The 13,788-nt window shown below is 53.9% G+C and overlaps 4 protein-coding genes across 6 annotated transcripts in view; 2 read left to right on the top strand and 2 right to left on the bottom strand.

Moving 5' to 3' along the window:
• Window positions 1–1,001: 1,001 nt before the first annotated feature.
• On the bottom strand, window positions 1,002–6,698 carry FAM217B (family with sequence similarity 217 member B). Its single transcript, XM_043553546.1, has 4 exons — window positions 6,560–6,698; window positions 4,870–4,984; window positions 4,665–4,750; window positions 1,002–2,543 (listed from the first exon to the last, which is right to left on the bottom strand). Exon 4 carries the CDS (start codon window positions 2,537–2,539, stop codon window positions 1,430–1,432), a length of 1,110 nt encoding a protein of 369 aa, XP_043409481.1. The 5' UTR covers window positions 2,540–2,543; window positions 4,665–4,750; window positions 4,870–4,984; window positions 6,560–6,698; the 3' UTR covers window positions 1,002–1,429.
• Window positions 6,699–6,749: 51 nt separating this feature from the next.
• On the top strand, window positions 6,750–10,352 carry PPP1R3D (protein phosphatase 1 regulatory subunit 3D). Its single transcript, XM_043553547.1, has one exon. It carries the CDS (start codon window positions 7,167–7,169, stop codon window positions 8,058–8,060), a length of 894 nt encoding a protein of 297 aa, XP_043409482.1. The 5' UTR covers window positions 6,750–7,166; the 3' UTR covers window positions 8,061–10,352.
• Window positions 10,353–11,530: 1,178 nt separating this feature from the next.
• On the bottom strand, window positions 11,531–12,612 carry LOC122467208 (formin-like protein 14). Its single transcript, XM_043553551.1, has 2 exons — window positions 12,163–12,612; window positions 11,531–11,988 (listed from the first exon to the last, which is right to left on the bottom strand). Exons 1-2 carry the CDS (start codon window positions 12,453–12,455, stop codon window positions 11,718–11,720), a joined length of 564 nt encoding a protein of 187 aa, XP_043409486.1. The 5' UTR covers window positions 12,456–12,612; the 3' UTR covers window positions 11,531–11,717.
• SYCP2 (synaptonemal complex protein 2) overlaps window positions 11,890–13,788 on the top strand; it is a 79,857-nt gene continuing 77,958 nt past the window's right edge. The window contains exon 1 of one of the 3 annotated variants that reach the window (XM_043553549.1): window positions 11,890–11,996. The gene's annotated coding sequence lies outside the window, so the exon portion shown is untranslated. Of the gene's footprint in view, window positions 11,997–12,863; window positions 12,964–13,788 lie in introns of those variants that run through there. The other 2 variants (XM_043553548.1, XM_043553550.1) reach the window with 2 other exon arrangements.

Genomic DNA, 13,788 nt, shown 5'->3' on the forward strand with positions numbered 1-13,788 from the left:
TCTAGGAGAGCCAGGGAGCCAGGGACCAGCTAAGGATGTTAAGAAGACACTCAGTAATCCCTATCATTCCTATCCAATTGCCCCTCTCCATCCTGAAATGTGTCCTCACTCCTCTGCCCCGAAGCAAGGTGGTAAAATCCTGCTCTTGCAAAGTAAAACAGATCCTTATACTGACTGCGGACAGCAGGGTATCCACATCAGTAATGGAATGACTGTCACAGTCCCATGTGGCTCTGTGTGTGTCTGATGGTAGGCCTTCCATGTACAAACTCTAAAAAGGTGCTTTTTCTGTGCACCTTCTTCCAGAAGCCATACATGCACTGCATGTATGCACATGCATACAGAAACACTAGGGTGCCAAAAAGTTCATGTTTATCTCCCACCAAACAGCAGCGGTCCTGCCGAGACCCGCTAACTTACAGCCGGACAAAGTCTTGGCACCACTTTAACCGTAAATACAAAGACTCCAAAGGCGGACTTCCCCACCACCTCGACATTTAAAATACTTTAAAGAAAAAACAACAACTGTGAAAGTGCTAGATTCCATGGTCTAGAAAGAGCAAGCAGCTTAGTGATACATAACTTTGCTCAAAAGAGATGCTCCCAAACTTGAGAAAGAGCCGAAGCTTCTCCTCGGGCTGCAGTGGACACAACTTCTGTTTGGACAGCTCATGAGGAGGACACCAAGAACTCGATCTCAGGGGCGCCTGGGTGGCGCAGTCGGTTAAGCATCCGACTTCAGTCAGGTCACGATCTCGCGGTCCGGGAGTTCGAGCCCCGCGTCGGGCTCTGGGCTGATGGCTCAGAGCCTGGAGCCTGTTTCCGATTCTGTGTCTCCCTCTCTCTCTGCCCCTCCCCCGTTCATGCTCTGTCTCTCTCTGTCCCAAAAATAAATAAACGTTGGAAAAAAATAAATAAATAAACGTTGAAAAAAAATTAAAAAAAAAACACAAAAAAAACCCACAAAACTTGATTTAAAAAAAAAAAAAAAAGAACTCGATCTCAAACGTTTCAGATCCCACAGGGGTTCAAAGCAGTACGTATGCGCTACTTTCTACACGCAGGCGCACTGCAAGCGGGGAGCTGAACGTTACCGCCTGCCTTATGTTGTGGGCTGGCTGCTGCTTCCAGTTCAGACCTCTCTTTCCCTGTCATTTTCTTCATATGGCACAGATCTTGGTTAAATGTTCCTCAAAAGGGCTCTCACTTGCTTAAGACAGTCAAGACAAAGAAAGGCTTATTGAAAGACACCTTTGTTTGGAAATAAGCCCAGTGTGGCTGGGGTAAGGGTGGGGATGCACTTAAAGGGCCAGTCAACAACTTACATGTCAGTCATCATAAAATGTCCTAAAATGCACCGTATCGTGACTTGTGCAAGAGCTCTCATGTTTAGGTATCCGCGGGTCTTTGCAATTCGTTATTTCAGTTATTATTTGAATCTGTATGTGCTTTGCTTTACTCCATTGGTTTTGAATTTCTTCTCACTGGATATGGTGGCCTGAGAGCAGGTGCTGGCACTGCCCTTCTTCTTCAGGTTCCCGTGAGCTTGCGCTCTGGGGGCTCCGCAGGAGTCCGGGGTGGTCACCGCCTGCGCCGAAGCACCGCCACCGCCGCTGTCCGCGCGGGGGCCGCTGTCACTGCAGGGCAGGTCCCGGCGCTTCGGCCTGGGGCTCTTACTCCATTTCTTTTTCTGCTCCTCTGTCCTGCCCTCCAAGGTTGGCTTCTGCGAACTTGGTCCCCCGCTCCGCGCCACGTGGACAGCTTTGCGGGGGGTGTCAAAGGCGTAATAGGATGGACGGGCTTCCTCGAGGTGCAGGTCTCTCCTTCGGGAAGCGCCTGGCTTGGGAGCCCCCTCTTGGTGAGGCCTGGCGGGAGCGCTGACCACCAGCTTGCTTCTGCCTGGGCTTTTCAGAGCCCCCGCCATGCCGGGGGCGGTGGGAGGCCTGGCCTTGGCGCCCTTCCCCTTCTCACCCTGCACGGTCTGCATCTGCAGCCACTCGAGCTGGAGCAGCCTGTCGATGTACCTGGCGAGCAGCCCCGCAGGGCCGCCCTGAGACGCTGGCCTGGGCTCGGCGCCCGGTGGCACGGCCAGGTCGCGGAGGTCCCAGGAGCTGAACGGGGCCGGGAGGAAGTCCGCGTAGCGGTAGGTGGTCTGCGTGCCCCGCGGGTCCGGGTCCAGGTCCGGGTCGGCGGCATCGATCTCCTCCGCTCGCAGGTGCAGCTCCGGGGGCGCGAGCGTGGAAGGCGGCACCGGGACTCTCTCCGAGTCCGACAAGTCGCTGGCGCTGTCCTCGTCCTCGTCTGCGCCCTCCTTCATGATTTTCATGCACTGAAGGTCGAGAAACAGCTCGTTCCCCGAGGCGCCCCGACACCTGGGGTCCAGGGGGCTCCTTTTGGGTTTGCCTTCCGGGGAAACACTTTCTCTGAGTCTGTCCACAGGCAGATGGGGGGACACCTGGGGTGCCTGGGATTTACTCTGCCTTTTTCCTGAAGAGTTTTTTGAACGTTGTGCTTTATTCCAAGATGGGCCAGCATTCATATTGCTGTGAGAGATAAAACTGTAATTCTTAGTTCATTGGACAAGACCTGGCCTGCCGGTGATTAAACAGACAACAGGCACCCGCCAGTGGCGTTTCGGTTGTCCCCAGGAAGGCCCGCACGGCCCCTGCCCAGCCGGTGGTGCTCACAGAGCAACTGGGCACACAGGACGCCACTCAAGAAACGTGACAGGACACAGGTGCCCAGAGTGGATGCATGGATTTTGTCTGATACCAGCTCCCTTTAGGAAAAACACTGACAGTTCTTAAAGTGCTTGTAATTTTAGACCAGTCGTGTATATTCCAAAACAAACAAACAAACAAACAAACAAACAAACAAACAAAAAAACCCCACCAGTTTGGAGAAAATCTGTTGTAAACTCTCAATCTGTTCTGTTAATGATGAACAGTGTTTAACAACAGTGACAAGTAAAAGCCACAGCTTTCTTTGACAAGCCTATTTTAATGAAAAGTAAACAAGGTGTAAAATGCAAGTTGTATAGAACTTCGTCACTGATTGGTGGTGATTCTGAGCCTGAACCACCTAAAATCTTAACATGAAAGGGGCACCTGGGTGGCTCAGGCAGTTGAGCAACCCGCTCTTGATTTCAGCTCAGGGTCGTGGGACTGAGCCCTGCAGCGTGGAGTCTGCTGGAGATTCTCTCTCTCTCTCTCTCTCTCTCTCTCTCTCTGCTCCTCTCCCCCCTTTCACTCTCTCTCTCAAAATGAATAAATAATAAAATCTTTTTAAGAAATGTTTTTAGGGGCGCCTGGGGGGCGCAGTCGGTTAAGCGTCCGACTTCAGCCAGGTCACGATCTCGCGGTCCGTGGGTTCGAGCCCCGCGTCAGGCTCTGGGCTGATGGCTCGGAGCCTGGAGCCTGTTTCCGATTCTGTGTCTCCCTCTCTCTCTGCCCCTCCCCCGTTCATGCTCTGTCTCTCTCTGTCCCAAAAATAAATTAAAAAAAAAAAAAAAGTTGAAAAAAAATTTTTTTTTAAAAAAAAGAAATGTTTTTAGTTATTTTCGAGAGCCAGAGAAAGTGAGTAGGGGAGGGTCAGCAAGGAAGAGGGACAGGATTCAAAGCAGACTGTGTGCTGACAGCAGAGAGCCCGAGAGCCCGATGTAGGGCTCGAACTCACAAACTGTGAGATCCATGACCTGAGCTGAAGTCCGCCGCTCGACTGACCGAACCACCCAGGTGGGCCCAATAATAAATAAATAAAACCTTAACACGAAAGAGTGTAGCATATATAACCTGTACCTCACATCGAGAGCTTATTCATGTGTTTTCAAATAGGAAGTGCACTCAGAAAAACCGTATTTAAAATGAGAGAGAAAAAAATCATATGGTGCCTTAAAACACCGTATGAATGAAAAACATAGGACTCATGCTCCCTTGTGAATGGCAGGAAGTGGGAATGACGGATTCTGTGTGCGTTACCAGCACGGCTGCAACTCCCCCGGAGGTGATTTATTCCCAGGCAGGAGCTCATATCAGAGTGGAAAACACTTTCTTTTCTTTTTACCCAACACCACAGCATCTCACTAGGATTCATAATGCTTCTCAGGAACATTAAGTCAGGTAGGGTAAAAGAAAATGGGCAGTAAACAGGCCTTCTGGAAGGCTCAGAGGTCACCTGTCCAGTGGTTTCTGCCACACTAAGCAACTGTTTGAAAATGTGTTACTTTTTTAAATAAATATGGAGGGTGTCGAATCACGTGCAATAGCTAACACGTGCTTAATATATATTGGAAAAATGAATAAAGGAATTGTCATTACTTAGAACTCATAACCAAAACCGTTATAACTTCTGTTTACTCTGTCAGTGTATATCAATAAAAGTTATTATCGATACCCGTTTTATAAAAAAGGAAGCACGCACAGAAGGATGATTAAGGGGCTTACCTAAAATTATAGATTCTGCTAACAGTGGCAGAATTATGGCCTCTGGAATTTTTACTAACTGGTACTGTTTAAAACCACTTTGCCCACTCATTTCTGATGGGTCAAAAACATAAGTACATATTTCGTATCCACAGACATTACTTTTTTTCCAGCCACACATATTCGGTCTGGAGAACTGATATAACGTGCCATTTGCAAGAGAAAGCAATTAAAATTATTTACCTGCTTTTCTGATGACACTGATTCACCCGATTCCCTTTCTTGAAAAAATCACATGGCTGATCATCATCTAGGGTTTGATGGACTGTCTAAAAAACAGACATGCAGTAATAAATACCATGAACGCACACACACACACACACACACACACCCCAAACAAAACAGCAAAACAAATCTAAGTAAGATTTCCCCTCAAAATTTACATCACCTTTTCTGTAGTGCTTGAAATATTCTTGCTCAATCTGTTGGCAGATGATGACAGCTGGGGAAGTGACTTCTTTATTCCTCTTATATTTGGAAAGGACTCCTCCAGGCCACCGGAACTAGAAGTAACAGAACATGGTAGGTAAGTATGGATTGCAAACGGCTCTGCCACCAGTACTGGGCTGGTTTTCACTTGTTTGTTTTGAAATATTTGCATAGTATTGAAATGTTGGTGGGGGGTATTGCCTTCTGTTTATAGTTTCATCTTTTTTGCTTGTTTATTTTTCACGGTGGATATTAGATACAAAATCAGACCACTATAAATGCTGCCAATGGAATCCTTCTCTCTCTCCTCACATACACACAGAGTCTCCTTGGCAATAACACCTTCAGGAAATCTGCAGGGCTAATTAAGGTCAGGTATTACTCCAATCTCCCATGTCCACTCATTCATTCATTCAACAATTACAGGAGAGCCTAGAAAATGCACATATCCCTGCTCTCATAGAACTAAAACTATTAGGGAAGCTCCCCTTTAATCCTCCTGCCTTATCGATCACATCAATCCAGTAAAAGATTGTCAATCTAGTAATACCCATCACATAATGCTATCTCTGTGCACATAATGCTATCTCTGTTGACTCACATGGAGAATGCTGCTTTCCCTGATTTTCAGTGGGTGGCCTACAAAAAGTGCCCTGATTTCAAAGTGAATATTGTCTTTCATAATATCCCCTGCCTCTGTAAAACAGAAAAAAGGTGGGATTATAGAAGACTCTTTTGTCCTCCTGAAATTCTGCTGTATTACTTTTCATAAGTATGTGTGCCTTTTCAGGCTCTCACAGTTAATGACTTCTATCACAATCAACAGGCTGGGTTCATCTGAGATGTAGAAGAGGTTCTTCCCTTTACCAGCCCTCCTTCAATAGTTTGGTTTTCCTTCTGCTTTCTCCCTCCGGACAGCGAAAAGGGCCCCTCCACAACGCCTGGTCCCAAACTGCTGTCGGGAACGTGCAATTCCACCTTTTCCCCGCTTCGTTTCACCTGGCATGCTCTGCACCATAAGCGGCAGCGTTTTCTGGGCACGTTACTGAGTGACACAGGAAAGGACCGCTTGTAGGGTCCTAAGATGCAGAAAGCAAGCTCCCGGGTTCCCTGATGGTTCAGGCTTGCATTGGAACAAAGCTACAAGTCTGAGACTGGCTACAAGACTGCTTCCCAAGCGCCAGCGGCTGACTAAGGGCAGCTGCATAATTCATCACAGGGCATTAACTCGCCTTCCCACATCTTCCTCTCAGGCTAGGCGCCAGGAGACGGACAGAGGCAGCACCGCCCCTCCCCACCCTCCAGGGAACTGGCCGGCCGGCCGGCCGTCTGGGCGGCAAAGCATTGTGGGTGATGTGTGGTCAGGTCGCCTGTCCTCTACGCAGCGAGGCTCCCTGGATCTGGACGGGGTTCCAGGTTGCATTGCAGTGCACACGTCCAAAGAGCTGGCTAGCCCAGAGACTTCAAATTGGCCCGGGGACCAGCTCCCGGGGAGGCCACATTTTGCGTTCACCCCCCACCCCACCCCCAGTAACCCAGAAATCCAAGGGCCCGCCGCATGCATCTCCCTCGTCCTCCGCTTGTGCAGACACAGATCTGCGGTCGATAGGCGCAGGGGCCGGGCAGACGCAGACAGAAATGGATCAGACCTGTTCCGCGGTCGCCGAGGACACGTGACGAGGCCGTCCGCCGGCCTTCCCGGCGCCGGGCGCGGAGGTCGGACTGCGGCGCGCTGCGGCAGGGCCGGGAGGCGGCGGCGCGCGGCACGGCGGGCTCCGGGGCTGCGCCCCACCGGCGGGGCGGGCGCGCGGCGGCGTCACGAGGGGCGGGGCGCAGGCTCGCCGGGAAGTTGCGCCCCGACAAGTTGCAGCCATGTAAGTAACGCAGCGGGCGGGGAAGGCGGGAGGGGCGGCTCCACGGACGCAGCCTTCCCCCCCACCCCCGCCCCCGAGAAGCTCCGAGGAGGCCAAAGGGAGGCGCCACCCCGCGCTCCCGGGGGCGCCCGGAAAAACCTCCTCTCCCCTGGAGAAAAAGCACTCCTGTGTCTGCAGACGAGCTCCTTTCTCGCTGCCGGAGGCGGAAGACCCGCGCCAGGACTCGGGGGGCGCGGTGGCGGGCGAGGGGAGAGCGCAGCCCGCCCCAGACGCTCCCTGCACGCTGCGGTTCCGGCCCGGCGGGGACCCCGAGGTAGGGGGCGCGGGGTCCGGAGGCCGCCCCTCGTTTCCCCCTCCCCGTAGCCCGACGGCTGGCCGGGCCATGTCCGGAGGTCTCGGCCCGGCGACGCCGGTCCCGGGGCCCCGGAAGCCCGCCCCGCGGAGCCTCAGCTGCCTCTCAGACCTGGACGGCGGCACGGCCCGGGAGCCACGGCCCTGCAGGCCCCCCGGGAGCCCGGGCCGCGCGCCGCTGCCACCTCCGGAGCCGTCCGGCTGCGACCCCCCGCTTCGGCCCATCATCCTGCGGCGGGCGCGCTCGCTGCCCAGCTCGCCCGAGCGCCGCCAGAAGGCCGGGGGCGCGCCGGGAGCCGCCTGCCGGCCGGGCTGCAGCCGGCAGCTCCGCGTGCGCTTCGCCGACGCGCTGGGTCTGGAGCTGGCGCAGGTCAAGGTGTTCAACGCGGGCGAAGACCCGTCGGTGCCGCTGCACGTGCTGTCGCGCCTCGCCATCAACTCGGACCTGTGCTGCAGCAGCCAGGACCTGGAGTTCACCCTGCAGTGCCTGGTGCCCGACTTCCCGCCGCCCGTCGAAGCCGCGGACTTCGCCGAGCGCCTGGGGCGGCAGCTTGTCTGTCTGGAGCGCGTCACCTGCTCGGACCTGGGCATCAGCGGCACGGTGCGCGTGCGCAACGTGGCCTTCGAGAAGCAGGTGGCGGTGCGCTACACCTTCTCCGACTGGCGCAGCGCGCACGAGGCGGTGGCCAGGTGGCGCGGGCCCGCGGGCGCAGCGGGCACAGAGGATGTCTTCGCCTTCGGCTTCCCGGTGCCTCCCTTCCTGCTGGAGCTCGGCTCGCGCGTGCACTTCGCGCTCCGCTACCGAGTGGCCGGCGCCGAGTATTGGGACAACAACCACGGCCGAGACTACAGCCTCACGTGCCGCAACCACGCGCTGCACATGCCTCGCGGGGAGTGCGAAGAGAGCTGGATCCACTTCATCTGAGCGAGTCCCCTCTAAGGCCGCCCCGCAGTGGTTCCCACGCTGGGCACTCCGGGCCAGTTGGCGACGCTTCCTCACACGCCACCCCCTGCCTGAGTCTTCTGACCTCCTTTCCCGCTGCAGGGTCCCTGGGAAGTGGCCCTTCCCATCTTCTACTTGAACTGCCTGTGTCGCTAGGTCTCAAAAAGTAGCCTCAGGTGGCCAGAAGGCCGAGTAGTGTCACGCCCGGGGTGGAGGGAGGGTGCTGGGGTGGGGGTGGGGGGGCAGATGCATGGCAGTGTTGGCCCCTCCTGCGACGGTCCAGGTGGGGTCAGTTGGTTTGTTTTTTGGAAAGGCCTGTGGCTTGTGCATGTGTCCTGATTGGGTCTCTGTAAACGTAGCTGTTATTTATTATCATTGTGATGTTGGAACATTTTACCCTTACTGGATGCCTTCTCAGGAACATTCTGGGTTTAACAAGCTAAAGAATAAGTCAGTCTGGTGTGTTTGTGCCCATTGTAAACAGAACGCATGGTGTGACTCCCACCGTGGTTCCTTGAGGCATTTCTGCCCTGGGACAAGGAAAACCTGAGACTAGGTTTGCTTGCCAAAGCCTGTAGACCTCTAACAGTGGGAAACTATTAATAGGCAAGAAATTTATGCCTCATCAGTCATCATACAACCATTCCTGGGAGTTCAGGCTGCCCTGGTTAGGCCGTGGAAGAGGAAAGGAAGAGCCAAGGAAGAGGGAAAAGCTTAACTTTTAAACTAGCCAAACAGCCCCTTCTCTTGGAGTCTCTCTTCTCTCTTTGTGAGTTTCCCTTCTTCGTGTTTGACAGTTCTGTATCTGCATGTGATCAGGCCATTGTGTTTAGGTTTGAGACTACCTAAACATTTTCAGAAATTCTGCCTTAAGTTATTTCAATTTCCAGGCAGCTCTATAGAGTAATTTCAGGCAACAATGCCCTTTGCAATTACCTTTTTGATGATTAAGGTGACTCTTTTTTATGTCTGCTTAAGTGTCAGAAAATTCCCAGCAGTCATCTTTCAGAAGTCAGGTTACCAAGTGGAACTAGAAGGTGTTGTCATCAATAGCCAGAGCCCTAGAGGAAAAAAGTCACAAACATTTATACTTTTTAATCGTTTTAAGTTGTATTTATATATGCCCAGTTTTATCAGCTATCTGCCAACTTTATTCGGATAGAGTTTCTAACATCCTTGTGCCTTCAGATAGAGTTTCTAACATCCGTCTGGGCTTCCCCCCCCCCCCCCCCCCCAGTTTTTAAACTGTTAAATGCTTTGTCTTCTTTGTTTTGTTTTGTTTTTTAAATCTCCAAGAAGTCAAGGCCATTGTCCCCTGCTGAATGCCACAATGACTTCAAACACCCAGCAAGGCGCTGATCATTTCTTTTGGTGCTGAGTGGTGGTTTCTGACAGCAGATGCCAGCACTGAGGGTGTGAAAACCCAGCTAATATGAACAGGGTCTCCAGCTTGTGACGTTTGGTTCTGATACAGCTGAAACCGGTGGGGTGAATCTGTGATAGCTGTCACCAATAAGTTCACTCTAAATTTTTGAATACTTACTGACATTTATCAAATCAATATGTAAAAGATGTGTTTTGCCTTTTAACCAACTCGTTTTTATAACTGCAACTTCTGGGTTTCTGAAATTCCAAGAAGAGGGATGGCGTTCTTTGGTACCTTTTGATAATAACAACACTGAATTTTGATTTAAGGTATTGTAATTAAATTGAACAACCTTTGGCTATTAGCACTGTGCACTACATTGATATGCAAGAGAGACAGAAGCCTGGTTCCATTTCCTGCTGTTTAATAAACTGTCCAATTAGGTCAGCAAGCCTGTGAGAGCCTTGGCTGCTGTGTCGTTGGCCCCAGCCCAGAATGCAAGACAATTGTCCAGAGTATTCAGGTGTAAGAGTTAGAGCTGCCAAATGTATTGTTGTGTAAAGGCATGTAAGAATCTTATCCATGTGACAGTCACTTGCCAAAAAGGTTCTGGTCACGGAATATAAAGTAAATGTTTTGTCTTCGATATTAAGAGAACCTCAACGTGCCTTTAAAAAAATCAACATTTAAAAATTTAAAAACTTACATATACCTGCCTAGTTGATTCAGGAGTTGATAAAAGTTCAGCTGAAGGAGAACTTTCAGACCCTAACACAGTTATAGTGCTTCCATGTTAAAATTTTGCAGTGGATTGTGCAATTGTGGGGTTGTCTCCCCAAACATATTTTAATGTCACTTAAGATGATTTCACTCAAGCCTAAATATTAAAGTATGTGCATACATTGTTATCTGATGAGTGTTTTTCTTGTGGTCTAATACAGAAAAAAGACTTGAGAAACTTCTTGTTTGTTTAAATCATTTCATATATGTGTTGTCCTTCCTAAAGCACTATCAAATTTAGGGCCTTACCAAAAAAGAATTGTGATTGTATCTCAGCTTCAGCACAGTTGTGTATGTCTTTGAGAAACTGAGATACAGGTTTTTTTTTTTAATTTTTTTAATGTTTATTTCTGAGACAGAGAGAGACAGAGCATGAGTGGGGGAGGGGCAGAGAGAGAGGGAGACACAGAATCCGAAGCAGGCTCCAGGCTCCGAGCTGTCCGCACAGAGCCTGATGGAGCGCGAACTCACAAGCCGTGAGATCATGACCTGAGCCGAAGTCGGTCGCCCAACCGACTGAGCCACCCAGGCGCCCCGTGAGATACAATCTTTATGCCAGGTTGATGCTAACATAGGAAGAAAGCTCTAAGGGAATGTAGGGTATGGGATAGTTACCCTACTGTTCTTTCAGTGCTTACTGAATCCTGTATATGGAGTGATGAGTGTGTATCTGCCTTCCCTCACCCGGTGCAGAGCCTGGCACGTAGGGGAAGGAAACTGTGACATTTATTGTGCACTCACTCATTCTCACTGGCTTGCCCACAGTGATAGCTACTGCATGTATTTGATTTCAGTAGACTCTGAAAATTACCAGGGAGATAATCTCCCTATTTTCTTAGCTGATGAGAATAAAGCTCAGAGAGGCTTAATTCTTCGAAAGACCCACAGCCGGTAAGGAGCAAAGTCAGCATTCAAACCTATGCCAGAATCCACCCGCTCTGCCCTGTGATGGGGTGTTCCCAATAAGTGCTTGTTAAATTTAACTGAAAGTCCAATTGTGATTGATTGATGAGGTTTTTCCATCTAACACCACATTCTAAAAACCCATTTAAAAACAATTCAAGTAAGATTAAGTTGATCTGCTTTGATCTTCCATGTGGTATTACTAAACAATCCTTCTGCTTTCCAGACACATGAAACAATAGAAAGGACAATTATTTTTTTCTCTCTACTAAAAAGTGGCAAGATGAGAAATCAGTAGTTTAAATTTTGAAGTGCTTGTCTGCTGTATCCATGTATCCATGCATGTTTTTAAACACCAAGCATCCATTGATCTTATCGTTTAAACTGACACTTCGAACGGAAATGTTCTAAAAGCCTGGAATATATCGTCGATGACTGTGCCCAGTACCGCCCCTAGATGGCCTGGGCCTGGTGCCCCTCAGGAGTCTGGGGTTTGGCTAATGAGGACAGCGGAACCGGCACCTCCTGCTTCTAGGAAATGAAGATGGGGGCGGGGCGGGGCGGGGGCGGGGCGCCAGGGGGCGTGGTCTTCAGGGCGTGACCTCCGGGGGCGTGGCCGGGTGGAGCAGGTGGCCGCCCCGTAAAGTCAAGCAGCAGGGGCAGGAGGCTAGAGTCAGTGGGGACCCGCCCGCCCTGCCTCTGCGGTCGTCCGCGGGCCACAGTGTGTGTTCCTCCAGGGAGTCGGACCCTCGCCCCTCTCGCGGGTTTGGCTGGTACCCCGGGTCTCGGCGGCTCCGTCCAGCCGTCGACGTCCAGAGTGGTGGTGGATAGCCAGGGAGTCTCCTGGGGCCGACCGGCATCCTGCAGAGGCAAGTCAGGGCTCCTGGGGCGCGTCCGCGAGGCCGGGGCAGGGGCAGGGCTCGTGGCCTAGGCGCCGCAGTCCACCTACCCAGTAAGGCCGGGAGTCGCGCCCGCCCCTCCCCCCCCCTCAGGCGACCCCGGCGTCGCTGACGGGCACGAGGGGCGGAGCCTGGCCTGCGTGCCGCGCTGATAGGACGGGGTCCCGCACGCAGGCGGCGCCGATTGGGCAGACGCTTCCCGCTCTCCGTCGGCCTCCTGAGGTGAGGTGCTGAGGCCTGAGACGCGGGGCGGGGCGGCGACGGTAACGGCGGCTCCGTGGGCGCGACGCGGAGGCCTTCTCCAGCCGCAGGTTGAGCCGGGGGCCGCGGCGGGCCACCCTGGTGGGCGGGGCTGTGTGGAGAAGGACCGCGGCACCGGGCCGGCCTCTGGCGGCGGGCGGGCGGGCGGCGGGGGGGGGGGGCGGCCATCTCCCGACGGTTGAGGCGGAGCCGTTGTGAAAACGACTTGGGCGGCGCGGTGGCGGGATTGCGAGGCGGACCCCGGCCGGGCCGGCCTCGCGCAGATCGCGCAGTGGGCCGGGAGGAGCTGGGCGGGGCGGGGCTGGGCGGGGTCGGGGCCGCGCTGCGCCCCTCGAGGGACGCCGGTGGGGGCGTGCCGGCAGCCCGGGCGTGGGTGTGGCAGGTGTGGGCCGGGAGGAGCTGGGCGGGGCCCCGCCGGGTCCGCGTGCCGCCTGTCGGGGGACGCCGGTGGGGGCGTGCTGGCCGCCGCTGGCGTGGGTGTGGCGGGGTGGTCCGCGCTCCCCGCTGGGGCGCGGGGCTGGGGTGGTAGCGCTTCCCGCTGCGGGCGCCGTTTCCGCGCGCCGGCTAGCCGTGGCCAACGTGCTCCCCTCCCTGGCCTTCCGTGCCCCGTGCGGCCTTCTCCCTGAGCGCCGCCTGCCCTGCTCGGATAAAATGGGAGCGCGTGCTGGCCTCCATGGTAATACCATCATGGGGGTTGATGACACAGCTGGGGTTAACGTTTCAGAAAGGTGGTGCTCGCTCCTCTCCCGTCCTTCAGCCCCCCCCCCGGCCCGCCCACCCCGTCACCCCCACCCGGCCCCCCGCGCGCACCCGTCCTCCCGTTTCCCAGACCCCCGGCCCCACCCCCATCCCCTGTCCTCCCGTCTACCCCGTTCCCCACCCCGCATCCCCAGTCTCCGGCACCCCCCCCCGTCCTCCTCCCCCTTCCCCCGTCCTCCCTTGTCTCCATCCCGTCGCCCCCGCCCCCGTCCCCCGTCGCGCACCCCCACCCCCTTCCTCCCGTCCCTCGGGCGGGGTCGGCCTCCTCTTTGCATTTGTAAATGTGAGCCGTCGGGCCGGTGCTGGAGGGGACCTTGTGTTGATCCCAGGCTGCTAAGCGTCTGTTCGGCTTTGCGGGGAAAGTACGCGCCCCTCCTGTTTCTCAAACCGCCGTCCTCATCCGCCTGCGTGTTCGCATTCATCACCTCACTGGTTCTGTCTTGCCCCTAAGTGGACCGGGGCTCAAAGCCTGCTTGGACACACAGCCCCACACTCTCTGTGAAAAGTGTTCTGCGCCGGGTTTCTTACGTCCTCTTGGTGTTCCGGTTCTGTTGCGTGGTACCTCGGAAGGATATTGTAGGAGGGGGTCACTCGTTCTGGCAGTGGAGTGTATCCCCTTTGTTTCCTTCTAGAGTCGGCCTTAATCGCTCAGCTGCAAATGTCTGGCTTGTTTAACGAACGGTACTCAGTTGTTGGCTCTCTTGAGGCCAGTAGGCATTCGGCCTTGCGACGGAGGGACAGG

The sequence above is a fragment of the Prionailurus bengalensis genome, chromosome A3 (assembly GCF_016509475.1).
Source record: "Prionailurus bengalensis isolate Pbe53 chromosome A3, Fcat_Pben_1.1_paternal_pri, whole genome shotgun sequence".
Classification (NCBI taxonomy): domain Eukaryota; kingdom Metazoa; phylum Chordata; class Mammalia; order Carnivora; family Felidae; genus Prionailurus; species Prionailurus bengalensis.